At 43.0% G+C, this 27,317-nt stretch overlaps 1 protein-coding gene across 1 annotated transcript in view; it reads right to left on the bottom strand.

Annotated features, from left to right (window-relative positions):
- The window catches only part of LOC137324045 (uncharacterized), a 238,230-nt gene that overhangs the window by 37,593 nt on the left and 173,320 nt on the right, over window positions 1-27,317 (bottom strand). Inside the window, exons 26-31 of the mRNA XM_067988215.1 lie at window positions 26,230-26,847; window positions 23,721-24,335; window positions 14,049-14,687; window positions 12,495-13,133; window positions 2,919-3,557; window positions 1,361-1,999 (exon numbers count right to left, since the gene is read on the bottom strand). Of these exons, the coding sequence (XP_067844316.1) occupies window positions 1,361-1,999; window positions 2,919-3,557; window positions 12,495-13,133; window positions 14,049-14,687; window positions 23,721-24,335; window positions 26,230-26,847 (3,789 nt within the window). The remainder of the gene's footprint in view (window positions 1-1,360; window positions 2,000-2,918; window positions 3,558-12,494; window positions 13,134-14,048; window positions 14,688-23,720; window positions 24,336-26,229; window positions 26,848-27,317) is intronic.

Below are 27,317 nucleotides of genomic sequence, written 5' to 3'. Positions count from 1 at the left end.
TTGTAGCTCACCAGGTTGGCACCTCATTTTTAGGTGCGCCTGATACTGCTCCTGGCATGCTCTTCTACATTCCTCATTGAACCAGGGTTGGTAATGGTAGAGTGAGGAATATGCCAGGCCATGAGGTGACAGATTGTGCTGGAATACAATTCTGCTGCTGCTGATGGCCCACAGCGCCTCATGCATGCCCAGTTTTGAGCTGCTAGATCTGTTCTGAATCTATCCCATTTAGTACAGTGGTAGTGCCACACAACACGTTGGATGGTGTCTTCAGTGCGAAGACGGGACTTCGTCTCCACGAGGGCTGTGCGGTGGTCACTCCTACCAATACTGTCATGGACAGAAGCAGTTGCTCTTCTGCAGGTCCTTGTGGTGCACCTATGCCTTGTAGAGCTGCAAGTCCCAGGACTGCACACTGTGCTTTCTGTGGATGGTGATGAGCCTCCTCCTTAGATGTACAGCTGAATACAATCATTCCGCACCCCCCACCCTCGCCCCCATCCTGATGTCAGTTTGAGGGGTCCAAAATATTTGGTAAATATATCCGAACAGAAGAATTCTGAGTGTGAACAAAGAAATCTGAATCTAAACATTAAGAACTCCCAGCCAAAGGTTTGTCTGAGAGAATTGCTTGCCCTGCTGCAAAAACTCACCTTTTATCCCCATCTGTCAAACACTGTTTTAAATGTCCAAATGTCTGCCGGCTGCAACTCACCTCCGTTTCCATGTTGTGTTTGAGACCACGGGAAACACATTGAGTCAGAGTTCAAATCCTTTCCCTGCCTCAATTAACATAAAATGAAATCCTTTAACAAGTTCAATTCCCTTAATTACTGGTTTAAATATCAGCTTTAATTGCCGGCAGGATTTCCAGCTTCCTGAAGCATTCGCGCGCACCCAAATCCATCTGGGGTCGAACGCTGAAGTCGGCAGATTGGAGCCGGGCTTTGTTCCCACTCCAGATTTCTCCAATTTTGTCTGCCCTTTCTCACCCCCACCTCCCCCCCGCCCCCCCAATCCGGCCCAGCAAACATATAGCAAGGAGTCGTTAAATCTTCATAACACCTGTTGGTATCTTCCCTGTCACCTATTCGCCATCCTCTTATTTTCTGAACTGCCCACCAGCAGCCTCGGCCTTCCACTCTCAAACTTTACTTGACACTCATTCCCTGACCCATGTTGGTCTGGCCTGTAAGTCAAAAAGAATGTATGCAGGCCCATGGAGATGTATTAATGATGTTAAATATTTTTGATGGACACCATGAAATACCTTGCAAAAGAATAAAGATCCTTTATAAGTATTCCAACCTTATGAGTAATGCAGTGGTCTTTGAACAAAATCTAAAAACAATTTAGGTACCTTTTGGACTGGTAACGACTGGTTCTCCAATATGTACTGTTGGCTCTTCAATCGGTACAGTTTGAACACGTAGCCTTTGTAATGGTGTCATCACCTTTTCCTGTATGTCTGACAGAGAATAGAAGTCCCTTACATTGAAGGCCAAACTGGGTTCAAAAGCTATCTCTTTTAGCTGTGCTGGGTTTGCATTCCTGGCTCCAACAGTAAAGGTTATTACAGCAGCTCGCTTCAGTGCATCTGCAGATGGTTGAATATCATCTCCAGACTGTCCACCAGTGATGAGCACTAAAAACTGGGGAACACCTTCCTCTCTCCTGCTGCCTGCAGACCTGGTAAAGTGGTACCTGAGGACAAAGTCCAGCGCTTTGCCAATGTTAAGTGCCGTGCCACCTTCAAATCTGAGTGCTCGCAGAAGAGGCAGAAGTTCATCCTTTCTTGTGTAGGTGTTTAGATAGAACTCAGTTTCTGCAGTATTGCTGAACAGTACCAGACCAACTCTCACTCTGTCACTTCCAATATCGAGGTTCTCAACTATTCTTGTGATAAAGTCACGGACAAGCGGTAGATTTGAATTCCCAGTATAATCTGATTCATCGATCAGAAACACAATGTCTCTCTTGTTCTCGGCTTCAGATGTAACTGGAAAAAAAATACACACACAAATTCACAATAGGTTATATAAAATCAGTAGAAATTGTATAAAACCAGGGAAATCACTACCCCCAGGGAGGGTTTCCAGAATTAGAACCAGAAAGACTGACTATCTTTTTTTTCATCTATCCCATTCACAGCCAGAAAAGAACCAGCGACTTCCCAAACACAATGGGTGTGAGGTATTTATTGATAGCTGGAACAGGCTAATGAATTTCTTATTGTGTGTAGTCTACAGAGAGACACATCAAAGCATAACTCATTAGTGTTTTAACTACCTCTCATCTTAGTGCCCTGTTTTAAACTTGTGTGAATACACTATGCTTTAAAACACAACATTTAAAAGTAACCCTTCTCCAAACCATTTCTGTGAAAAATTGATCAAAAGATCCTGAAATGTGACAGTCTCAGAGCCTGATGAAATTGCAATACACAGTACTGTCTGGTGAATAGATGTTAGGTCTGGGGAGGGGAGTTCTGCATCACCACAGTGATGTGTCAATGAATGAACCAATCATCCTAGGCTGCTGCTGAGATATACCCCTGACTTTCTTTGAAGGGTAGGTAAGGGATCTCACCTCTGTTTAGGCTTTGTTTATAGATAATAGCATAATCAGGTCAAGGACATCTACCTGATGCCTCCACTGAAATGATAATATGGACAAGTTTACCACTTGAGATGAAACAGTTTATTTTCTGTGAATTGCTGTGACACTGGTGGAGTGATGGAAATTTCAAGTGCTTTGTTTCAGGCCTGACCTGGTAAACATCACTACACACAGTAATGGGACTGCTTCCAAATCCTCACCGACTGGGCTGATAGAAGTGATTATTATAATTACTGGCTTGTTGAGAAAGGATCTGATGTGATGAAGGTTGAACAAAATAGAGTACAAAATTCAACTACCTTCTGTAATAGTGTCCGTCGGTCTTTCGGTAATTACTTTTGACTTTTCATGAGTTACTGTTGGAGCAGCCAGCGTTGATAATGATATCATTACTTGTTCCTGTACTTGTGGCAAAGAGTGAAATTCCTGTACACTGAAGACCAAACCTGGGTCAATTGCGATTTCTTTTAGCTGTGCTGAGTCTGCATTCCTGGCTCCTACAGCAAAGATTTTTACAGCAGCTTGCTTCAATGCATCTGCCGGTGGTTTGATATCATCTCCAGATCTTCCATTAGTGATGAGCACCAATATCTGAGGAACACCTTTGTCTTTCCGACTTCCTGCAGATCTAGTGAAATGATATCGGAGGACAGAGAGCAGCGCTGCACCAGTATTAAGGGTCGACCCACCTCTCAGTCTCAGTCCTTCCACATGAGGCAGAATTTCATCGACTGAAGAATAAGTGTTCAGGTAGAACTCAGTTTCTGCATAATTGCTGTACTGTACCAGACCTATTTGATCTCTGTCACTTCCAATATCGAGGTTTTCTATTATACTTGTGAGAAAATCACGGACAAGTGGAAAATTTGTATTCCCGACATTGTCTGATCCATCGATAAGGAACACAATGTCTCTCTTGTTTGCTCCATCTGGTACAACTGGAAGAAATTTACAGTGTAATTCCTTGCAGAGCATATAAAATCAGTACACATTATATAAAAACTAGGGACATTCCCTGCTCTCACATACTATAATATTTGTTTTAAATATTAAACATGCTGCAGTAATTGACTGTGTCTTCATCTTACATGTAAGGAACCTCACAACACCAGGTGATAGTCCAACTGGTGTTGTAAGATTCCTTACATTTGTCAACCCCAGTCCATCACCGGCATCTCCACTTCATCTTACATGTCAGCCTTGGCTCAGTGGTAACACTCCCACCTCTGAGTCAAAAGGTTATGGGTTGAAGTCCCACTCCAGAGACTTGAGCACAAAAGCCAGGCTGACACTCCTGTCAGAAGTGCCGAGCTTCACATGAGAGGTGAAACCGAGGTTCCACCTGCCCTCTCAATTGGATGTAAAAGATCCTATGGCATTATTTATAAGAAGAGCACGGGTCTTATCTCTGTTCTCTTGGTCAATATTTATCGTTCAACCATCACTGAAACAGATTATATGGTCATTGGCACCTTTCTGGGCGCAAATTGGCTGCCGTGTTACCTGTAAAGTGCTTTGGGACATTTTATGAGTTTGTGAAAGGCACTATATAAATACAAGTCTTTCTTTCTTTCTAAAGAGGACTAATCATTGGAAAAAAACTTAAAAATCAGTTGCTCAAATTCTTAATAACATCCTTTTAGTTTTTTTAGAATCATAGAATGGTTACAGCACAGAAGGAGGCCATTCGGCCCATCGAGCCTGTGCCGGCTCTCTGATAAAGCAATCTATCTCGTCCCACTCCCCTGCCCTTTCCCTGTAGGCCTGCAATTTTTTTTCCCTTCAAGTACTTATCTAATACCCTTTTGAAGGCCATGATTGAATCTACCTCCACCATCCTTTCAGGCAGTGCATTCCAGATCATAACCACTCGCTGCATTAAAAAAAAGTTTATCCTCATGTCGCCTTAGGTTCTTTTCTTCTCTAAGTTAGGGCAAGAGTTTAACCAAGAACTTAAATAAATAACTTTACCTAGATAAATTAATTAGTTAATAAAACTAAGAATAGTGAGAGATTAAAAACTCTCTAAAGTATATAAATAAATTCTGGTTCGACAAGCGATGATAGGGCAGATGGTGTGTTGGAACTGCAGCATGTGGGAGTTGGCGCAGGGCAGTGTGATCCCCGGCAACCACATCTGCAGTAAGTGTCTGCAGCACGAGTAACTTCAGCTCGGAGTTGTCGAGCTCAACAAATGCAGACATTGCGATGCATCGGGGAGGAGGTGAGTTACCTGGACACTTTGATCCAGGAGACAGTCACACCCCTTAGATTAGGTAGTGGTTTAGATTCATTCAGTGTTCAGGGAGAGGAGGGTGTGACTGTAAGTCAGGCAGGTAAGGGGATCCAGGATCTAGTGATGGAGCAGCCTCATTCCTTGACCACAGTCAATGGGTACGATATACTTGCTGCCTGTATGGATTGGAGTAAGGACTGGAGAGAGGATGGGCAAACTGACTCCGGCACTGTGGTACAGGAGGCCATTCAAGTGGGGGGAGTAAAAAGGAATGTGGTAGTTCTGGTGGATGGTATAGTCGGGGACAGCACTGTTCTCTGCAGCCGCGACCGAGAATCCTGAAGGCTGTGTTGCCTGCCCGATGCCAGGGTTAAGGACATCTCCTCGCGGCTGAAAAAAAACTTTGAGTATGAGGGGGAAGATCCATGTAGGAACCAACAACATAGGTAGAACTAAGAATGGGTTTCTGCTGAGACAGTTTGAGGAGCTAGGGTCTAAATTAATAAGCAGAACCTCAATGGTAATAATCTTGGCACATGGACATAGATCAGAGAGTTAAATGTGTTGCTCAAAGAGTGGTATGGGAAGAAGGGGTTTCGATTCATGAGGCGCTGCCACCAGTACTGGGGAAAGAGGGAGCTGTTCCATTGGGACAGGCTCCAATTAAACCGGGCTGGGATCAGCGTCCTGGCGAATCAAATAACTAGAACTGCAGATAGAGCTTTAAACTAAAAAGGTGGGGGAGAGGAGTCAGGTGAGAGGAAATTTAGAAATCTAATGAGAAAAGTTAAGATAATAGAACAGTATCGTGACTTGGGTAAATATAAGTAGAGTGTGGCAGGAAGGGACTGAAAGTTTACCAATAATAGTACAACAAGAATTAAGGTCAAAGCAGGTAAAAAGTCAAAAGTAAATGCTCTTTATCGGGAATGCATGGAGCATTTGTAACAAGATAGATGAATTAATTGCACAGAGATAAATGGGTTTGATCTAATAGCCATTACAGAGACATAGTTGCAAAATGACCAAGGTTGGGAACTAAATATTCCATATATTCTATATGACATTTAGAAAAGACAGGCAGAATGGAAAAGGAGGGGGTGTGGCCCTAATAATAAAGGATGACATAAGGACAGTGGTGAGAAAGGATCTTGGCTCGGAAGATCAGGAAGTCGAATCAATATGGGTGGAAATTAGAAATAACAAGGGGCAGAAATCACTGGTGGGAGTAGTTTATAGGCCCCCTGATAGTAGCAATAATATTGGGCAGAGTATTAATCATGAAATAATAAAGGAAATGCAGTCATCATAGGGGACTTTAATCTGTATATTGACTGGGCAAATCAAAGTGGCATTGGTCGTTTGGAAAATGAGTCCATGGAATGTATTCAAGATGGTTTCCTCGAGCAATAGGTCATGGAACCAACCGGGGAACAGGCTATTTTAGATCTTGTATTATATAATGAGATAGGGTTAATTAGTAATCTCACACTAAAAGAACCTCTGGGGAAGAGTGATCATAATATGATAGAATTAAATTGAGTTTGAAAGTAATGTACTTAAATCAAAAACTAGAGTCTTAAACTTAAATAAAGCCAATTACATAGGTATGAGGGGTGAGTTGTCAAAGGTAGATTTGGGAAATTAAATTAAAAGGTTTAACAGTTGAAAAGCAATGGCAAATATTTAAAGAAACATTTCAATATTCTCAACAAATATAAATTCCATTGAGAAATAAAAACTCCACAGGAAAAGTGATCTACCCATGGATAACTAAAGAAGTTAAGGAGAGTTTTAGATTAAAAGAAGAGACCTATAATGTTGCCAAGAAGAGTAATAAGCCTGGGGATTGGGAGAGATTTAGAAACCAACAAAGGACGACCAAAAAATTGATATAAGGGAGAAAATAGAATATGAAAGTAAACTAGCAAGAAATATAAAAATGGATTGTAAGAACTTCTACAAGTATGTAAAAAGGAAGAGAGTAGCAAAAATAAACATTGGTCCCTTAGAGGCTGAGACAGCAGGAATTATAATGGGGAATCAGGAAATGGCAGATGCGTTAAACAAATATTTTGTGTCTGTCTTCACAGTAGAAGACACAAAAAGCATACCAGAAATAGTGGGGAACCAAGGGGTAAATGACAGTGAGGAATTTAAAACAATAAATATCACCTGAGAAAAAGTACTGGACAAACTAATGGGACTAAAAGCCGACAAATCCCCTGAACCTGATGGCCTACTTTCGAGGTTCTAAAAGAGGTGGCTGCAGAGATAGTGGATGCTTTGGTTATGATCTTCTAAAATTCTCCAGATTCTGGAACGGTCCCAGTGGACTGGAAGTAGCAAGTGTTACCCCGCCATTCAAGAAGGGAGGGAGAGAGAAAACAGGGAACTGCAGGCCAGTTAGCCTGACATCAGTCGTCGGGAAAATGCTGGAATCTATTATTAAGGAAGTGGCAACAGGGCACTTAGAAAATCATAATATGTTTAGGCAGAGTCAACATGGTTTTATGAAAGGGAAATTGTGTTTGACCAATCTATTTTTGAGGATGTAACTAGAGAGTAGATAAAGGGGAACCAGTGGATGTAATATATTTGGATTTTCAAGAGGCATTTGACAAGGTGCCATGTGAAAGGTTGTTACACAAGGCAAGGACTCAGGGGTTGGGGGTAATATATTAGCATGGATAGAGGATTGGTTAACGGACAGAAAACAGAGAGTAGGGATAAACGGGTCATTCCTAAGTTGGCAGGCTGTAACTCGTGGGTGCCACAAAGATCGGTGCTTGGGCCTCAGCTATTTACAATCTATATCAACAACTTAGATGAAGGGACTGAGTGTAATATATCCAAGTTTTCTGACATTACAAAGCTAGTTGAGAAAGTGAGCTGAGGAGGACACAAAGAGTCTGCAAAGGGATATAGACAGGTTAAGTGAGTGGGCAAGAAGGTGACAGATGGAGTATAATGTGAGGTTATTCACTATGATAGGAAGAATAGAAAAACAGAATATTTTTTAAATTGTGAGAAAGTATTAAATGTTGGTCTTCAGAGAGACTTGGGTGTCCTCGTACAAGAAACGCAAGAAGTTAGTATGTAGGTACGGCAGGCAATTAGGAAAGAAAATGGCATGTTGGCCTTCATTGCGAGGGGATTGGAGTACAGGAGTAAGGAAGTCTTACTATAGTTGTACAGGGCTTTGGTGAGACCTCACCTGGAGAACTGCATTTAGTTTTGGTCTCCTTATCTAAGGAAGGATATACTTGCCTTAGCAGCAGTGCAATGAAGGTTCACTCGATTAATTCCTGGGATGAGAGGGTTGTCCGATGAGGAGAGGTTGAGTAGAATGGGCCTATACTTTCTGGAGTTTAGAAGAATGAGAGGTGATCTCATTGAAACATATAAGATAATGAGGGGGCTTGACAGGGTAGATGCTGAGAGATTGTTTCCCCTGGCTAGAGTGTCTAGAACTAGGGGGCATAATCGCAGGATACGGGGTCGGCCATTCAAGACTGAGATGAGGAGGAATTTTTTCACGCAGAGGGTCGTGAAACTTTGGAATTCTCTACCCCAGAGGCCTGTGGATGCTGAGTCATTGAGTATATTCAAGACTGAGATGGATAGATTTTTGGACTCCAGGGGAATCAAGGGATATGGGGATCAGACGGGAAAGTGGAGTTGAGGTCGAGGATCAGCCATGATCTGATTGCATGGCGGAGCAGGCTCAAAGGGACATATGGCCTACTCCTGCTTCTATTTCTTATGTGCTTATGCCCGCAGAATGAAGGAATCATGGCAGCTGCCAGGGAATCTGGCACAAACCTGCAGAAACCTCTTCCGCTGGTCGCAAACCAGCTGCGCATTGATGGAGTGATACCATTTTCTGTTGATGAACAGTCCTGACTCATATGGAGGCACTTGGATTGCTACTTGTGTGCAATCAATTGCACCCTGTACCCATGGGAAGCCAGCCAGCGAGTGGAAACCCACTGCCATCTCAGCCTGGCTGATGTTATCAATGGGGAAGTTCACGTAGTGGGACGCCCTGCAAAACAATCCATCCGTGATCTGTCGTACACGCTTGTGAGCAGACGACTGAGACACCCCGGCAATGTCACCAGGAACTCCCTGGAAGGATCAGGAAGTGAAGAAATTGAGGGCTGTGGTGACTTTAACTGCCACGAGCAATGCGTTGCCACCAGGCGCAGTCGGGAGCAGCTCTGCATGAAGGAGTGTGCAGATGTCTGCGATCACCTGGCAACTCACTCTGAGCCTTCGAATGCACTACTCCTCAGAGAGGTCCAGGAAGCTCAGCCTCTGTCTGTAGACCCTCACGCGAGTTGTACCTCCTGTGATGTCGGGCCCTCTGTTGTTCCCTTCTCTGCTCTTTTTTTCATTCGTTCATGGGATGTGGGCGTCGCTGGCGAGGCCAGCATTTATTGCCCATCCATTATTGCCCTTGAGAAGGTTGTGGTGAGCCGCCTTCTTGAACCGCTGCAGTCCGTGTGGTGAAGGTTCTCCCACGGTGCTGTTAGGAAGGGAGTTCCAAGATTTTGACCCAGCGACGATGAAGGAACGGCGATATATTTCCAAGTCGGGATGGTGTGTGACTTGGAGGCGAATGTGCAGGTGGTGTTGTTCCCATGTACCTGCTGCTCTTGTCCTTCCAAAGGTCACGGGTTTGGGAGGTGCTGTCGAAGAAGCCTTGGCGAATTGCTGCAGTGCATCTTGTGGATGGTACACAGCAGCCACAGTGCACCGGTAGTGAAAGGAGTGAATGTTTAAGGTGGTGGATGGGGTGCCAATCAAGCGGGCTGCTTTGTCCTGGATGGTGTCGAGCTTCTTGAGTGTTGTTGGAGCTGCACTCATCCAGGCAAGTGGAGAGTATTCCATCACACTCCTGCCTTGTGCCTTGTAGATGGTGGAAAGGCTTTGGGAGTCAGGAGGTGAGTCACTCGCCGCAGAATACCCAGCCTCTGACCTGCTCTTGTAGCCACAGTATTTATATGGCTGGTCCAGTTAAGTTTCTGGTCAATGGTGACCCCCAGGATGTTGATGGTGGGGGATTTGGCGATGGTAATGCCGTTGAATGTGGTGGTTAGACTCTCTCTTGTTGGAGATGGTCATTGCCTGGCACGTGTCTGGCGCAAATGTTACTTGCCACTTATCAGCACAAGCCTGGATGGTGTCCAGGTCTTGCTGCACGCGGGCTTGGACTGCTTCATTATTTGAGGGGTTGCGAATGGAACTGAGCAATGTGCAATCATCAGCGAACATCCCCATTTCTGACCTGATGATGGAGGGAAGGTCATTGATGAAGCAGCTGAAGATGGTTGGGCCGAGGACACTGCCCTGAGGAACTCCTGCAGCAATTACCCTGGGGCTGAAATGATTGGCCTCCAACAACCACTACCATCTTCCTTTTGTGCTGGGTATGACTCCAGCCACTGCAGAGTTTTCCCCCTGATTCGCATTGACTTCAATTTTATTAGGGCTCCTTGGTGCCACACTCGGTCAAATGCTGACTTGATGTCAATGGCAGTCACTCTCACCTCACCTCTGGAATTCAGCTCTTTTGTCCATGTTTGGACCAAGGCTGTTATAAGTTCTGGAGCAGAGTGGTTCTGGCGGAACCCAAACTGAGCATTGGTGAGCAGGTTATTGGTGAGTAAGTGCCGCTTGATAGCACTGTCGACGACACCTTCCATCACTTTGCTGATGATCGAGAGTAGACTGATGGGGCGGTAATTGGCCGGATTGGATTTGTCCTGTTTTTTGTGGACAGGACATACCTGGGCAATTTTCCACATTGTCAGGTAGATGCCAGTGTTGTTGCTGTACTGGAACAGTTTGGCTAGAGCCGCAGCTGGTTCTGGAGCACAAGTCTTCAGCACTACAGCCGGGATGTTGTCTGGGCCCATAGCCTCTGCTGTATCCAGTGCACTCAGCCGTTTCTTGATATCACGTGGAGCGAATCGAATTGGCTGAAGACTGGCTTCTGTGATGGTGGGGATATCGGGAGGAGGCCGAGATGGATCGTCCACTCAGCACTTCTGGCTGAAGATGGTTGCAAACGCTTCAGCCTTGTCTTTTGCACTCACGTGATGGACTCCGCAATCATTGAGGATGGGGATGTTTACAGAGCCTGCTCCTCCCTTTAGTTGTTTAATTGTCCACCACCATTCACGTCTGGATGTGGCAGGACTGCCGAGCTTTGATCTGATCTGTTGGTTGTGGAATCGCTTAGCTCTGTCTATAGCATGTTGCTTCCGCTGTTTAGCATGCATGTAGTCCTGAGTTGTAGCTCACCAGGTTGGCACCTCATTTTTAGGTACGCCTGATACTGCTCCTGGCACGCTCTTCTACATTCCTCATTGAACCAGGGTTGGTAATTGTAGAGTGAGGAATATGCCAGGCCATGAGGTTACAGATTGTGCTGGAATACAATTCTGCTGCTGCTGATGGCCCACAGCGCCTCATGGATGCCCAGTTTTGAGCTGCTAGATCTGTTCTGAATCTATCCCATTTAGTACAGTGGTAGTGCCACACAACACGTTGGATGGTGTCCTTAGTGCGAAGACGGGACTTCGTCTCCACGAGGACTGTGCGGTGGTCACTCCTACCAATACTGTCATGGACAGAATCATTTGCTCTTCTGCAGGTCCTTGTGGTGCACCTATGCCTTATAGAGCTGCAAGTCCCAGGACTGCACACTGTGCTTTCTGTGGATGGTGATGAGCCTCCTCCTTAGATGTACAGCTGAATACAATCATTCCGCACCCCCCACCCTCGCCCCCATCCTGATGTCAGTTTGAGGGGTCCAAAATATTTGGTAAATATGTCCGAACAGAAGAATTCTGAGTGTGAACAAAGAAATCTGAATCTAAACATTAAGAACTCCCAGCCAAAGGTTTGTCTGAGAGAATTGCTTGCCCTGCTGCAAAAACTCACCTTTTATCCCCATCTGTCAAGCACTGTTTTAAATGTCCAAATGTCTGCCGGCTGCAACTCACCTCCATTTCCATGTTGTGTTTGAGACCACGGGAAACACATTGAGTCAGAGTTAAAATCCTTTCCCTGCCTCAATTAACATAAAATGAAATCCTTTAACAAGTTCAATTCCCTTAATTACTGGTTTAAATATCAGCTTTAATTGCCGGCAGGATTTCCAGCTTCCTGAAGCATTCGCACGCACCCAAATCCATCTGGGGTCGAACGCTGAAGTCGGCAGGTTGGAGCCGGGCTTTGTTCCCACTCCAGATTTCTCCAATTTTGTCTGCCCTTCCCCCCCAATCCGGCCCAGCAAACATATAGCAAGGAGTCGTTAAATCTTCATAACACCTGTTGGTATCTGCCCTGTCACCTGTTCCCCGTCCTCTTATTTTCTGAACTGCCCACCAGCAGCCTCGGCCTTCCACTCTCAAACTTTACTTGACACTCATTCCCTGACCCATGTTGGTCTGGCCTGTAAGTCAAAAAGAATGTATGCAGGCCCATGGAGATGTATTAATGATGTTAAATATTTTTGATGGACACCATGAAATACCTTGCAAAAGAATAAAGATCCTTTATAAGTATTCCAACCTTATGAGTAATGCAGTGGTCTTTGAACAAAATCTAAAAACAATTTAGGTACCTTTTGGACTGGTAACGACTGGTTCTCCAATATGTACTGTTGGCTCTTCAATCGGTACAGTTTGAACACGTAGCCTTTGTAATGGTGTCATCACCTTTTCCTGTATGTCTGACAGAGAATAGAAGTCCCTTACATTGAAGGCCAAACTGGGTTCAAAAGCTATCTCTTTTAGCTGTGCTGGGTTCGCATTCCTGGCTCCAACAGTGAAGGTTATTACAGCAGCTCGCTTCAGTGCATCTGCAGATGGTTGAATATCATCTCCAGACTGTCCACCAGTGATGAGCACTAAAAACTGGGGAACACCTTCCTCTCTCCTGCTGCCTGCAGACCTGGTAAAGTGGTACCTGAGGACAAAGTCCAGCGCTTTGCCAATGTTAAGTGCCGTGCCACCTTCAAATCTGAGTGCTCGCAGAAGAGGCAGAAGTTCATCCTTTCTTGTGTAGGTGTTTAGATAGAACTCAGTTTCTGCAGTATTGCTGAACAGTACCAGACCAACTCTCACTCTGTCACTTCCAATATCGAGGTTCTCAACTATTCTTGTGATAAAGTCACGGACAAGCGGTAGATTTGAATTCCCAGTATAATCTGATTCATCGATCAGAAACACAATGTCTCTCTTGTTCTCGGCTTCAGATGTAACTGGAAAAAAATACACACACAAATTCACAATAGGTTATATAAAATCAGTAGAAATCGGATAAAAGCAGGGAAATCACTACCCCCAGGGAGGTTTTCCAGAATTCGAACTAGAAAGACTGACTTTTTTTTTCATCTATCCCATTCACAGCCAGAAAAGAACCAGTGACTTCCCAAACACAATGGGTGTGAGGTATTTATTGATAGCTGGAACAGGCTAATGAATTTCTTATTGTGTGTAGTCTACAGAGAGACACATCAAAGCATAACTCATTAGTGTTTTAACTACCTCTCATCTTAGTGCCCGGTTTTAAACTTGTGTGAATACACTATGCTTTAAAACACAACATTTAAAAGTAACCCTTTTCCAAACCATTTCTGTGAAAAATTGATCAAAAGATCCTGAAATGTGACAGTCTCAGAGCCTGATGAAATTGCAATACACAGTACTGTCTGGTGAATAGATGTTAGGTCTGGGGAGGGGAGTTCTGCATCACCACAGTGATGTGTCAATGAATGAACCAATCATCCTAGGCTGCTGCTGAGATATACCCCTGACTTTCTTTGAAGGGTAGGTAAGGGATCTCACCTCTGTTTAGGCTTTGTTTATAGATAATAGCATAATCAGGTCAAGGACATCTACCTGATGCCTCCACTGAAATGATAATGTGGACAAGTTTACCACTTGAGATGAAACAGTTTATTTTCTGTGAATTGCTGTGACACTGGTGGAGTGATGGAAATTTCAAGTGCTTTGTTTCAGGCCTGACCTGGTAAACATCACTACACACAGTAATGGGACTGCTTCCAAATCCTCACCGACTGGGCTGATAGAAGTGATTATTATAATTACTGGCTTGTTGAGAAAGGATCTGATGTGATGAAGGTTGAACAAAATAGAGTACAAAATTCAACTACCTTCTGTAATAGTGTCCGTCGGTCTTTCGGTAATTACTGTTGACTTTTCATGAGTTACTGTTGGAGCAGCCAGCGTTGATAATGATATCATTACTTGTTCCTGTACTTGTGGCAAAGAGTGAAATTCCTGTACACTGAAGACCAAACCTGGGTCAATTGCGATTTCTTTTAGCTGTGCTGAGTCTGCATTCCTGGCTCCTACAGCAAAGATTTTTACAGCAGCTTGCTTCAATGCATCTGCCGGTGGTTTGATATCATCTCCAGATCTTCCATTAGTGATGAGCACCAATATCTGAGGAACACCTTTGTCTTTCCGACTTCCTGCAGATCTAGTGAAATGATATCGGAGGACAGAGAGCAGCGCTGCACCAGTATTAAGGATCGACCCACCTCTCAGTCTCAGTCCTTCCACATGAGGCAGAATTTCATCGACTGAAGAATAAGTGTTCAGGTAGAACTCAGTTTCTGCATAATTGCTGTACTGTACCAGACCTATTTGATCTCTGTCACTTCCAATATCGAGGTTTTCTATTATACTTGTGAGAAAATCACGGACAAGTGGAAAATTTGTATTCCCGACATTGTCTGATCCATCGATAAGGAACACAATGTCTCTCTTGTTTGCTCCATCTGGTACAACTGGAAGAAATTTACAGTGTAATTCCTTGCAGAGCATATAAAATCAGTACACATTATATAAAAACTAGGGACATTCCCTGCTCTCACATACTATAATATTTGTTTTAAATATTAAACATGCTGCAGTAATTGACTGTGTCTTCATCTTACATGTAAGGAACCTTACAACACCAGGTGATAGTCCAACTGGTGTTGTAAGATTCCTTACATTTGTCAACCCCAGTCCATCACCGGCATCTCCACTTCATCTTACATGTCAGCCTTGGCTCAGTGGTAACACTCCCACCTCTGAGTCAAAAGGTTATGGGTTGAAGTCCCACTCCAGAGACTTGAGCACAAAAGCCAGGCTGACACTCCTGTCAGAAGTGCCGAGCTTCACATGAGAGGTGAAACCGAGGTTCCACCTGCCCTCTCAATTGGATGTAAAAGATCCTATGGCATTATTTATAAGAAGAGCACGGGTCTTATCTCTGTTCTCTTGGTCAATATTTATAGTTCAACCATCACTGAAACAGATTATATGGTCATTGGCACCTTTCTGGGCGCAAATTGGCTGCCGTGTTACCTGTAAAGTGCTTTGGGACATTTTATGAGTTTGTGAAAGGCACTATATAAATACAAGTCTTTCTTTCTTTCTAAAGAGGACTAATCATTGGAAAAAAACTTAAAAATCAGTTGCTCAAATTCTTAATAACATCCTTTTAGTTTTTTTAGAATCATAGAATGGTTACAGCACAGAAGGAGGCCATTCGGCCCATCGAGCCTGTGCCGGCTCTCTGATAAAGCAATCTATCTCGTCCCACTCCCCTGCCCTTTCCCTGTAGGCCTGCAAATTTTTTTCCCTTCAAGTACTTATCTAATACCCTTTTGAAGGCCATGATTGAATCTACCTCCACCATCCTTTCAGGCAGTGCATTCCAGATCATAACCACTCGCTGCATTAAAAAAAAGTTTATCCTCATGTCGCCTTAGGTTCTTTTCTTCTCTAAGTTAGGGCAAGGGTTTAACCAAGAACTTAAATCAATAAGTTTACCTAGATAAATTAATTAGTTAATAAATCTAATAATAGTGAGAGATTAAAAACTCTCTAAAGTATATAAATAAATTCTGGTTCGACAAGCGATGATAGGGCAGATGGTGTGTTGGAACTGCAGCATGTGGGAGTTGGCGCAGGGCAGTGTGATCCCCGGCAACCACATCTGCAGTAAGTGTCTGCAGCACGAGTAACTTCAGCTCGGAGTTGTCGAGCTCAACAAATGCAGACATTGCGATGCATCGGGGAGGAGGTGAGTTACCTGGACACTTTGATCCAGGAGACAGTCACACCCCTTGGATTAGGTAGTGGTTTAGATTCATTCAGTGTTCAGGGAGAGGAGGGTGTGACTGTAAGTCAGGCAGGTAAGGGGATCCAGGATCTAGTGATGGAGCAGCCTCATTCCTTGACCACGGTCAATGGGTACGATATACTTGCTGCCTGTATGGATTAGAGTAAGGACTGGAGAGAGGATGGGCAAACTGACTCCGGCACTGTGGTACAGGAGGCCATTCGAGTGGGGGGAGTAAAGAGGAATGTGGTAGTTCTGGTGGATGGTATAATCGGGGACAGCACTGTTCTCTGCAGCCGCGACCGAGAATCCTGAAGGCTGTGTTGCCTGCCCGATGCCAGGGTTAAGGACATCTCCTCGCGGCTGAAAAAAAACTTGGAGTATGAGGGGGAAGATCCATGTAGGAACCAACAACATAGGTAGAACTAAGAATGGGTTTCTGCTGAGACAGTTTGAGGAGCTAGGGTCTAAATTAATAAGCAGAACCTCAATGGTAATAATCTTGGCACATGGACATAGATCAGAGAGTTAAATGTGTTGCTCAAAGAGTGGTATGGGAAGAAGGGGTTTTGATTCATGAGGCGCTGCCACCAGTACTGGGGAAAGAGGGAGCTGTTCCATTGGGACAGGCTCCAATTAAACCGGGCTGGGATCAGCGTCCTGGCGAATCAAATAACTAGAACTGCAGATAGAGCTTTAAACTAAAAAGGTGGGGGAGAGGAGTCAGGTGAGAGGAAATTTAGAAATCTAATGAGAAAAGTTAAGATAATAGAACAGTATCGTGACTTGGGTAAATATAAGTAGAGTGTGGCAGGAAGGGACTGAAAGTTTACCAATAATAGTACAACAAGAATTAAGGTCAAAGCAGGTAAAAAGTCAAAAGTAAATGCTCTTTATCGGGAATGCATGGAGCATTTGTAACAAGATAGATGAATTAATTGCACAGAGATAAATGGGTTTGATCTAATAGCCATTACAGAGACATAGTTGCAAAATGACCAAGGTTGGGAACTAAATATTCCATATATTCTATATGACATTTAGAAAAGACAGGCAGAATGGAAAAGGAGGGGGTGTGGCCCTAATAATAAAGGATGACATAAGGACAGTGGTGAGAAAGGATCTTGGCTCGGAAGATCAGGAAGTAGAATCAGTATGGGTGGAAATTAGAAATAACAAGGGGCAGAAATCACTGGTGGGAGTAGTTTATAGGCCCCCTGATAGTAGCAATAATATTGGGCAGAGTATTAATCATGAAATCATAAAGGAAATGCAGTCATCATAGGGGACTTTAATCTGCATATTGACTGGGCAAATCAAAGTGGAATAGGTAGTTTGTAAGATGAGTCCATGGAATGTATTCAAGATGGTTTCCTCGAGCAATAGGTCATGGAACCAACCAGGGAACAGGCTATTTTAGATCTTGTATTATATAATGAGATAGGGTTAATTAGTAATCTCACACTAAAAGAACCTCTGGGGAAGAGTGATCATAATATGATAGAATTAAATTGAGTTTGAAAGTAATGTACTTAAATCAAAAACTAGAGTCTTAAACTTAAATAAAGCCAATTACATAGGTATGAGGGGCAAGTTGTCAAAGGTAGATTGAGAAATTAAGTTAAAAGATTTGACAGTTGAAAAGCAATGGCAAATATTTAAAGAAATATTTCAATATTCTCAACAAATATAAATTCCATTGAGAAATAAAAACTCCACGGGAAAAGTGATCTACCCATGGATAACTAAAGAAGTTAAGGAGAGTATTAGATTGAAAGAAGAGGCCTATAATGTTGCCAAGAAGAGTAATAAGCCTGGGGATTGGGAGAGATTTAGAAACCAACGAAGGACGACCAAAACATTGATATAAGGGAGAAAATAGAATATGAAAGTAAACTAGCAAGAAATATAAAAACGGATTGTAAGAACTTCTGCAAGTATGTAAAATGGAAGAGAGTAGCAAAAGTAAACATTGGTCCCTTAGAGGCTGAGACAGCAGGAACTATAATGGGAAATCAGGAAATGGCAGATGCGTTAAACAAATATTTTATATCTGTCTTCACAGTGGAAGACACAAAAAGCATACCAGAAATAGTGGGGAACCAAGGGGTAAATGACAGTGAGGAATTTAAAACAATAAATATCACCTGAGAAAAAGTAATGCACAAACTAATGGGACTAAAAGCCGACAAATCCCCTGAACCTGATGGCCTACATCCTAGGTTCTAAAAGAGGTGGCTGCAGAGATAGTGGATGCATTGGTTATGATCTTCCAAAATTCTCTAGATTCTGGAACGGTCCCAGTGGATTGGAAGGCAGCAAATGTTACCCCGCCATTCAAGAACGGAGGGAGAGAGAAAACAGGGAACTACAGGCCAGTTAGCCTGACATCAGTTGTCGGGAAAATGCTGGAATCTATTATTAAGGAAGCGGCAACAGGCACTTAGAAAATCATAATATGATTAGGCAGAGTCAACATGGTTTTATGAAAGGGAAACTGTGTTTGACAAATCTATTACAGTTTTTTGAGGATGTAACTAGCAGGCTAAATAAAGGGGAATCAGTGGATGTCGTATATTTGGATTTTCAAACGGTATTTGACAAGGTGCCACGTAAAAGGTTGTTATACAAGGCAAGGATTCATGGGGTCGGGTAATATATTAGCATGGATAGACGATTGGTTGAAGGACAGAAAACAGAGAGTCAGGATAAACGGGTCATTCCTAAGTTGGCAGGCTGTAAATAGTGGGTGCCGCAAGGATCGGTGCTTGGGCCTCAGCTGTTTACAATCTGGATCAACGACTTAGATGAAGGGACTGAATGTAATGTATCCAAGTTTGCTGACTTTACAAAGCTAGTTGGTAAAGTAAGCTGTGAGGAGGACACAAAGAGTCTGCAAAGGGATATGGACAGGTTAAGTGAGTGGGGAAAATGTGGCAGATGGAATATAATGTGGGGAAATGTGAGGTTATTCACTTTGATAGGAAGAATAGAAAAACAGAATATTTTTTAAATGGTGAGAAAGTATTAAATGTTGGTGTTCAGAGAGACTTGGGTGTCCTCATACAAGAAACACAAAAAGTTAGTATGTAGGTACGGCAGGCAATTAGGAAAGGAAATGGCATGTTGGCCTTTATTGTAAGGGGGTTGGAGTACAGGAGTAAGGAAGTCTTACTATAGTTGTAGAGGCCTTTAGTGAGACCTCACCTGGAGAACTGTATTCAGTTTTGGTCTCCTTATCTAAGGAAGGATATACTTGCCTTAGCAGCGGTGCAATATAGGTTCACTAGATTAATTCCTGGGATGAGAGGGTTGTCCTATGAAGAGAGGTTGTGTAGCATGGGCCTATACTCTCTGGAGTTTATAAGATTATGAGGGGACTTGACATGGTAGAGGCTGAGAGATTGTTTCCCCTGGCTAGAGAGTCTAGAACTAGGGGACATCGTCGCAGGATAATGGGTCGGCCATTCAAGACTGAGATGAGGAGGAATTTCTTCACACAGAGGGATGTGAATCTTTGGAATTCTCTACCCCAGAGGGCTGTGGATGCTGAGTCATTGAATATATTCAAGGCTGAGATGGATAGATTTTTGGACTTTAGGGGAATCAAGGGATATGGGGATCGGGCAGGAAAGTGGAATTGAGGTTGAAGATCAGCCGTGATCTGATTGAATGGTGGAGCAGGCTCAAGGGGCGATATGGCCTACTCCTGCTACTATTTCTTATGTTCTTATCATCTTAAATCTGTGTCCTCTTGTTCTCGACCCTTCCGCCAATGAGAAGAGTTTCTCTCTAGACCCCTCATGATTTTGAACACCTCTATCAAATCTCCTCTCAACCTTCTCTGCTCTAAGGAGAACAACCCCAGCTTCTCCAGTCTCTCTGCACAGCTGAAGTCCCTCATCCCTGGAATCATTCTAGTAAATCTTTTCTGCACCCTCTCTAAGGCCTTCACATCCTTCCTAAAGTGCGGTGCCCAGAACTGGACACAATACTCCAATTGTGGCCGAACCTGTGTTTTACAAAGGTTCATCATAACTTCCTTGCTTTTGTACTCTATGCCTTTATTTATAAAGCCCAGGATTCCGTATGCTTTTTAACCGATTTCTCAACCTGTCCTATCACGTTCAATGATTTGTGCACCAACGATTTATTCAGCAATTCCTGTTTATTTTTTTAAAATAGCTTTTCTTTGAACGGTGAGTCTTAATTAAGCACGAAGCCTCGCTTAACAGGTACATGATTGGAGAATCGTGCATGACAGTCAGTGATTATTGCAGACATTTCTGGATTTTGAGAGGGTTCTTTCTTCAGCCTCTCCCAAAAGATTTGATATTTTTGCCCAGACCTCTGGCTCTGATAGTTGCGAGGGATATCAAGGACAACACTAAAGGTTTCTACAAGTATATTAAGTGAAAGAGGGTGACCAAGAATAATGTGGGCCCCTTAAAGACAGACACAGGTGATATCGTAATTGAAATTCAGGAAATGGCAGACTTGCTAAATACCTACTTTTTATCGGTCTTCACAGTAGAGAATGTGTATAAAGTACCAGAGATACGAGGAAAACTAAAAATAATTCAAAAGGAACTTACCAGATTTAATATAAGTAAAAGAAAAATGTTAATGGAGAAAATAATGAGACTGAAGATAAACAAATCTTCAGGACCTGATGATTCCCACCCCAGGATATTAAAAGAAGTAGGTGAGGACATTATAGATAAGGTTCCACTAAGAGACTGTTAACAAAGTTGACATAGATAGGGAATTGGTTAGGAGGTAGGAGACAGAGAGTAGGGATAATGGATAAGTACTCCAATTGGCAGGATATGACTAGTGCTGTCCCTCAGGGATCTGTATTGGAGCCTCAGCGTTTCACTGTATTTATAAATGACTTTGATGAAGGAAAAGGGAGCCATATATCCACGTTTGCTGATAACACCAAGATAGGTGGCACAGTAAATAGTGTAGATGGGAACAGAAAGTTGCGACGGGGCATTGATATATTAAGTGAGTGGGCAAAACTGTGGCAGATGGATTTCAATGTGGGCAAGTGTGAGGTCATCCACTTTGGACCTAAGAAAGATAGATCAGAGTATTTTCTGAATGGTGAGAAGTTAGGAACTGTGGAGAAGCAGAGAGATTTAGGGGTCCAAGTACAGAAATCACTAAAAGCTATTGGACAGGTACATAAAATAATTTTAAAGGCTAATTGAATGTTAGGGCCTGATATTAGGAGGGAGGCGGGTTGCCAGCGGGGGGTCGACTGGGCACATGGGTAACCCGCCCAGTAAAATCGGTGGGTTCCCCATGCGATCGTAAGTAAATTGAAGCCACTTGGCTTCTGGGTTTCGTGCTGGAAAGCTGCGCAGCGGGCGGACTGCGCACCCGCATCATAGGCTGTCAGCTGGAGGAATCCTATTTAAAGGGGCAGTCCTCCATTGACTGACACTGCAGAAAGGAGCCAAAATTACAGCATGGAGCAGCCCAATGGGAAGGCTGCTCCCAGGTTTAATGATGCCTCACTCCAGGTCCTACTGAATGGGGTGAGAAGGAGGGGGGAGGATAGAGATTGTCTCCCTGGCGGACGGGAGGAAGTGGCCTGTCTCTGCCACCACGACGGCCTGTCTTGAGGTGGCAGAGGAGGTCACCTGCACCACCAACATATCGCCCACCTGCATACAGTGCAGGAGGCGCTTCAATCACCTAAGTAGGTCAGCCGAAGTAAGTACACTTACTCATTTCCCTACACTCCGTTTGCCACATCACCGCCCCCACCCCACATCTCCTTCTGCATTGCCAACACTACTCTACCACATCACTCCTCACACTCACTCAAAGCTCGTCCTCATCTTACCTGCACTTACTCATCCCACCGCTACCACTCAACCCAATCCTCATACAATCTCATGGCTCTATTCTCATACTCACCCTCTGATGCATCTCTTTCACGGTAATCCTCACCCAACATGCCACTACCTGTGCTGCAGCCACAGGGCATGCATCACATATGTGCAGTAGGAAGCGTAAGGCAAATGTGTCGTGAGCATGAAGGGGATGCACAAGGGTGTTTGAGGGTTTGTCATGGTTTTTACTTATATTTGATTTCTGATCAACTCACATTACATATTACATTGTCACCACTACTGCCACATCTTGGCCATTCTTGACTGGCTTGTGCAATAATGCCCTTTCATGAGGTTTTCCATGAAGACCCTTGATGCCACCCATTGGGTCACCCTACAGTGGGTGTATGTGTAGTTCCACGACTACTTTGTGTAGGCGCCTGTTGCGCAGCACTGTGTTATGGAGCTCCATGTGGCGGAGGTGGACGGCGAGGCTGGTGATGTTGCTCGTCCTCCAATAGAGTGATGAATGCAGCAATGGAACCCCACCCCAACCTGACGGTGTGAGTGTGAGGGGGTCCACAAAGTAGGTAAATGTGTTTGGACAGCAGAGTTTAGGGTATGATTTAATCATTTGGAGTGTGGAGACAACGGAGTGGCAGGCAAAGCTTTGTCTGAGGTGAGGTGACAGACTGCCCTGCTGCAATGAATGAGGGTTTACCCCGCACCTGTTAAATGGACCTTTGCAGCTCCCATTGGCTGCTGGCTGCAACATGTCTGTTCAAACAGGGAGTGTTTCCCCCAGCATGGGAAACACGCTCTGGGTAGTCCAAAATCCGAATTAGAGCTAGGCTGTTCAGGGGTGATGTCAGGAAGCACTTCTTCGCACACAGGGTAGAGGAAATCTGGAATTCTCTTCCCCCTGTTGAGGCCAGGGCAGTTGAAAATTTCAAAACTGAGATTGATAGATTTTTGTTAGGCAAGGGTATTAAAGGTTACGGAACCAAGGCAGGTAGATGGAGTTAAGATACAAATCAGCCATGATCTAATTGAACTGCGGAACTTGCTCGAGGGGCTGAATGGCCTACTCCTGTTCCTATGTTCCTAAGAAAATGCAGTCTAAGCATATGCAGCATACCCAATTTCCCAGCATGCATTGGTAACATAATCAGCCAAATTGTTGGAATTTTTTAAAACTTCTAGCAGTTTCTGTTCAGTTGTTGTTCAAAGTTATTTGCAGAAAATCAGTGGAAATGAAAATTAGGAGAGGTGTTTAACGGGTGGCCGAGGCGATATTGTGCGTTTTACACTATCATTAAAGTCATTGCTCCCATTGAATTTTGAAGCAAACAGAAAGTCTTTAATTATCATGTGTGTTTTGTTAAGTTAGAAAATGTAAACATTCTAATTATTTACAGCTGTCAGAGACCGTGATTGAAGAGACAAAGTGATAGTGAGTGTTATTTTTCCTTTTTTGTTAATTAAATAAAGTTGAAATTTGAAAGCAAATATGAAAGCTCTAATTATCACCTGTGTTTTTGTTGATAGAAATTAGAATGTCCATTCCGTTTACAACTGTGTGAGACAGGTATTCATGGACCAATACACAGATACACATCCAGAAACCAATTACAAAACACTAAGGTCTACTAATAATATATTAAAAGTCTTCTGTATACTTGTGCATACTTTCTGTAAGTATCATTTACTCTTGTAACAGTTTCCTTGTCACATTGTGTTGATACACTATTTGTGTATCTTTTGACTTACCACGCGCAATATCATAGTATTAAATAGAAAATCTTATACACCTTTGTGTATCAACATAAAGTTGATCAGAACAAAAATAAAACATCAAATACCTTGTTTAGTGAGAACAGTTGGCTCTTCAGGGATTGCCCGTGGAGCAGGCAGGCTTGATAATAGTGTTGTCACCTCTGCTTGTATATATGGCAAAGCATAGAATTCATTTGTACTGAAGACCAAACTGGGATCAATTGCAATCTCTTTTAACTGTGCTGAGTCTGCATTCTTGGTTCCTACTGCAAAATTCATTATTGCGGCTCGCTTCAGTGCATCTGCAGCTGGTTTAACATCATCGCTGGACCTTCCACCAGTGAGGAGAACTAAAAACTGAGGAACGCCTTTTCTTTTCCTGCTTCCTGCAGAGCTGATAAAGTGGTATCTAAAGACATAGTCCAGAGCTGCACCAGTATTAAGGCTTGTCCCACCTTTCAGTCTCAGTCCTTTTACATGAGACAGAATTTCAGCTTTTGATAAATGGGTGTTCAGATAGAACTCAGTTTCTGCATAATTGCTGTACTGTACCAGACCTATCTGAACTCTGTCACTTCCAATGTCGAATCTCTGTATTATACTTGTGAGGAAATCACGGACAAAAGGAAAATTTGTGTTTCCAATGTTGTCTGATCCATCGATAAGGAACACAATGTCTCTCTTCACTTCTTCAGGCAAAACTGGAACAATATGCATTATAATTCACAGTACATCATATAAAACAGGTAGAAGTTTGTATAAACATCAACTTACAGCCCTATATACTTAACAAAATGTCTAAATGCACTTTGAGGGAAGAGGGGGAACAGGAATTAGGACGAAGTTTGCAAAGATTGCCAATGGCACAGTCAAAGTGGTAGATTTTGAGGAAGGATTTCAAGGAAAGGAGAGAGATAACAAAGTGAAGAGGTGTAGGTAGAAAGTTTCAGGATGAGGTGGCTGAAAGCAATACATAAAGGAGGGAGAAACACATTGTGTAATAGAGGGAGGAGGAGGGAGACACACATTGTGTAATAGAGGAAGGAGGAGGGAGACACACATTGTGTAATAGAGGGGGGAGGAGGAGGGAGATACACATAGTGCAAGAGCGAAAGGGGGATGCACGGTTGCAACAGAGGGAAGTGGGTGCACAATAAACCATGATAAGAAGCGTGTACACCAGGGCATAGGTCTAGAGAAGATTACAGAGGTATAGTGGAGTAAATTCATGGAGGGGTTTGCAGACAAGGTTGAGGATCTTAAATTGGGTGTGCTGTGTCACTGAACCACTGGAGACTGGCAAGGACCAAGGGTAATGTATGTGGAGGAGAGGCTGTAAGTTGAAAAGTTGGATAAGTTGGAGTTTGTGCAGGGTGGAGCTGGGGAGACTGGGAAGGAGAATGTTGTCGATATCAGACCCTACAATAATGAAGAAATTGAGCTTTCATGCTTGATGATATAAGGAGCAAGCAGGTTAAATGCACTGAGTGCCTGCCAATGCATTATCAAACAAGAATATTAAAATATAACTAAAACCATCAAAGAGGGAGCAAAACCAACTGAATGAAACAAAATGTCTAAGTTCATCAAAATATTTGATTCTTTTTAAAGTCTAACCTGACAGTGTGACTTAATTCTGAAAGATACAAATTGCTTTTATTAAATGTAACAATTGTAATGGTTGTGCTGGGAAATAAAGAAACTAACATTGATATAGTGCCATCTAACACCCTCAGGATATCCCTCAGTGTTTTAGAACCAATGAATTACTTTTGTAGTATAGTCCTTTGCAATGTAGGCAAACATGGCAGCCAAGTTGCACAGAGCAAGGTCCCACAAACAGTAAATGAGACAAATGGCCAGTTAATCTTTTTTTTAGTGGCATTGATTGAGAGAGGAATGTTGACTTGGACAGTGGGTGAACTCCCTCGTCTTACTTGTAAAAGTGCTACGAGACCTTTGACATCCACTTGAACAGGCAGACTGAGCCCCGGTTTAACATCTCATCGAAAAGACCTTGAAATTTATGCAGTGTATAATTGGTGCTATTAAACCAAACAAGATTAAACCAAACCAAATTAAACAATTATTTCTCTAAGACTTGCTGCTTCTCTCTTTGGGAATTTCTGAAGTGAAGGAGAACATTTCTAAATATTTCAGACATTTAACTCCTAGAAAAGTCTCCTCTTTATCTTATCTCTTGCGTGAACTTCCTTCCTTCGTAACTCCTGACATTCTTAATCTTTTCTGAGATTGCTTCATCGATGAAACTTTCAGCTCAACTTTCAATAAGACTGATCATGTTAAGGGCAATTTTATGAAATCATGCTGCCAGTGGGGTGTCCCGCCAATCCAACATGCACGTTGGGAATTGTACACGTTGCCCATGATCTTCCGTCCATTCATTTTAATTTTCTATCCATTTAATTTTGTACAGTCAGCCATTTAAACAGTAATTCACACCATTATCTTTGCTGAAGATACTGGTTAGCTGTCAAACAATATTAAATGTTTTTGATGCACAATGAAATCTTATACTTTATAAGTGTGTTAGCTAATATAATAACATTGAGTTCAACAGAAAGTTTGAAGTACCTTGTTCAATGGGGGCAGTTGGCCTTTCAGTAGGTACTCGTGAGGCAGCCAGCGTAGTCAGTGGTGTCATCACCTGTTCCTGTACATGTGGCAGAGAGTGGAATTCCTGCACATTGAAGATCAAACTGGGGTCTATTGCGATTTCTTTTAGCTGTGCTGGGTCTGCATTCCTGGCTCCTACAGCAAAGATCATTATAGCAGCTTGCTTCAGTGCATCTGCAGATGGTTTGACATAATCTTTGGAGCTTCCAGCAGTGACGAGCAGCAATACCTGAGGAACACCATCCTCTTTCCTACTTCCTGAAGATCTGGTAAAGTGACTTTTAAGGACATAGTCCAGCGCTGCCCCAGTGTTAAGTGGCGACCCACCTCTCAGGCTCAGTCCTTCCACATGAGGCAGAATTTCATCTACTGAAGAATAGGTGTTCAGATAGAACTCAGTTTCTGCATAATTGCTGTACTGTACCAGACCTATCTGAATTCTGTCACTTCCAATGTCAAAGTTTTCGATGATACTTGTGAGAAAATCACGGACAAAAGGAAAATCTGTGTCCCCGACATTGTCCGATCCATCGATAAGGAACACAATGTCTCTCTTGCTTCCTCCATCTGATACAACTGGAAGAAATATACAATGTAATTCCTTGCAAAGCATATAAAATCAGTAGAACTTATTTAAACACTAGGGAAATTCTCTGCTCTCACATGGGTACAATGTCTCTCGTTTGTTCTTTCTGGCAGAACTGAAAAAAATACATGTGATCCTTGGCAGAACATATAAAATCAGTAGGAATTGTTTAAAACCAGGCAAATCTGTACTCTCACAGATAAGCAGCTCTTTAATTTGTTGAATTATTTGGCAGACTATAAGACTTGGCTTTATCAGTTAAAGAGAACTCTCACCAATTTAAAAAATAGACGGTTTTTAATGTTTTTTTCTTTTGTTATCCATCATTTCTGCTGTTTATTTAAACATATATTGTATTTTCAGATCTTTTCCACCCTTCTTGAATCACTCATGGGTGAGTCCCACCTCGCCATAACTTCCGGAATGCCTATCCTTGCCTTGAAATGTAGGTAAGCTTTAG

This window comes from Heptranchias perlo, chromosome 7 (genome assembly GCF_035084215.1).
Source record: "Heptranchias perlo isolate sHepPer1 chromosome 7, sHepPer1.hap1, whole genome shotgun sequence".
NCBI lineage: Eukaryota > Metazoa > Chordata > Chondrichthyes > Hexanchiformes > Hexanchidae > Heptranchias > Heptranchias perlo.
The sequence above is the reverse complement of the archived record's forward strand: the minus strand, read 5'-3'. Positions and strand labels throughout refer to the sequence as shown.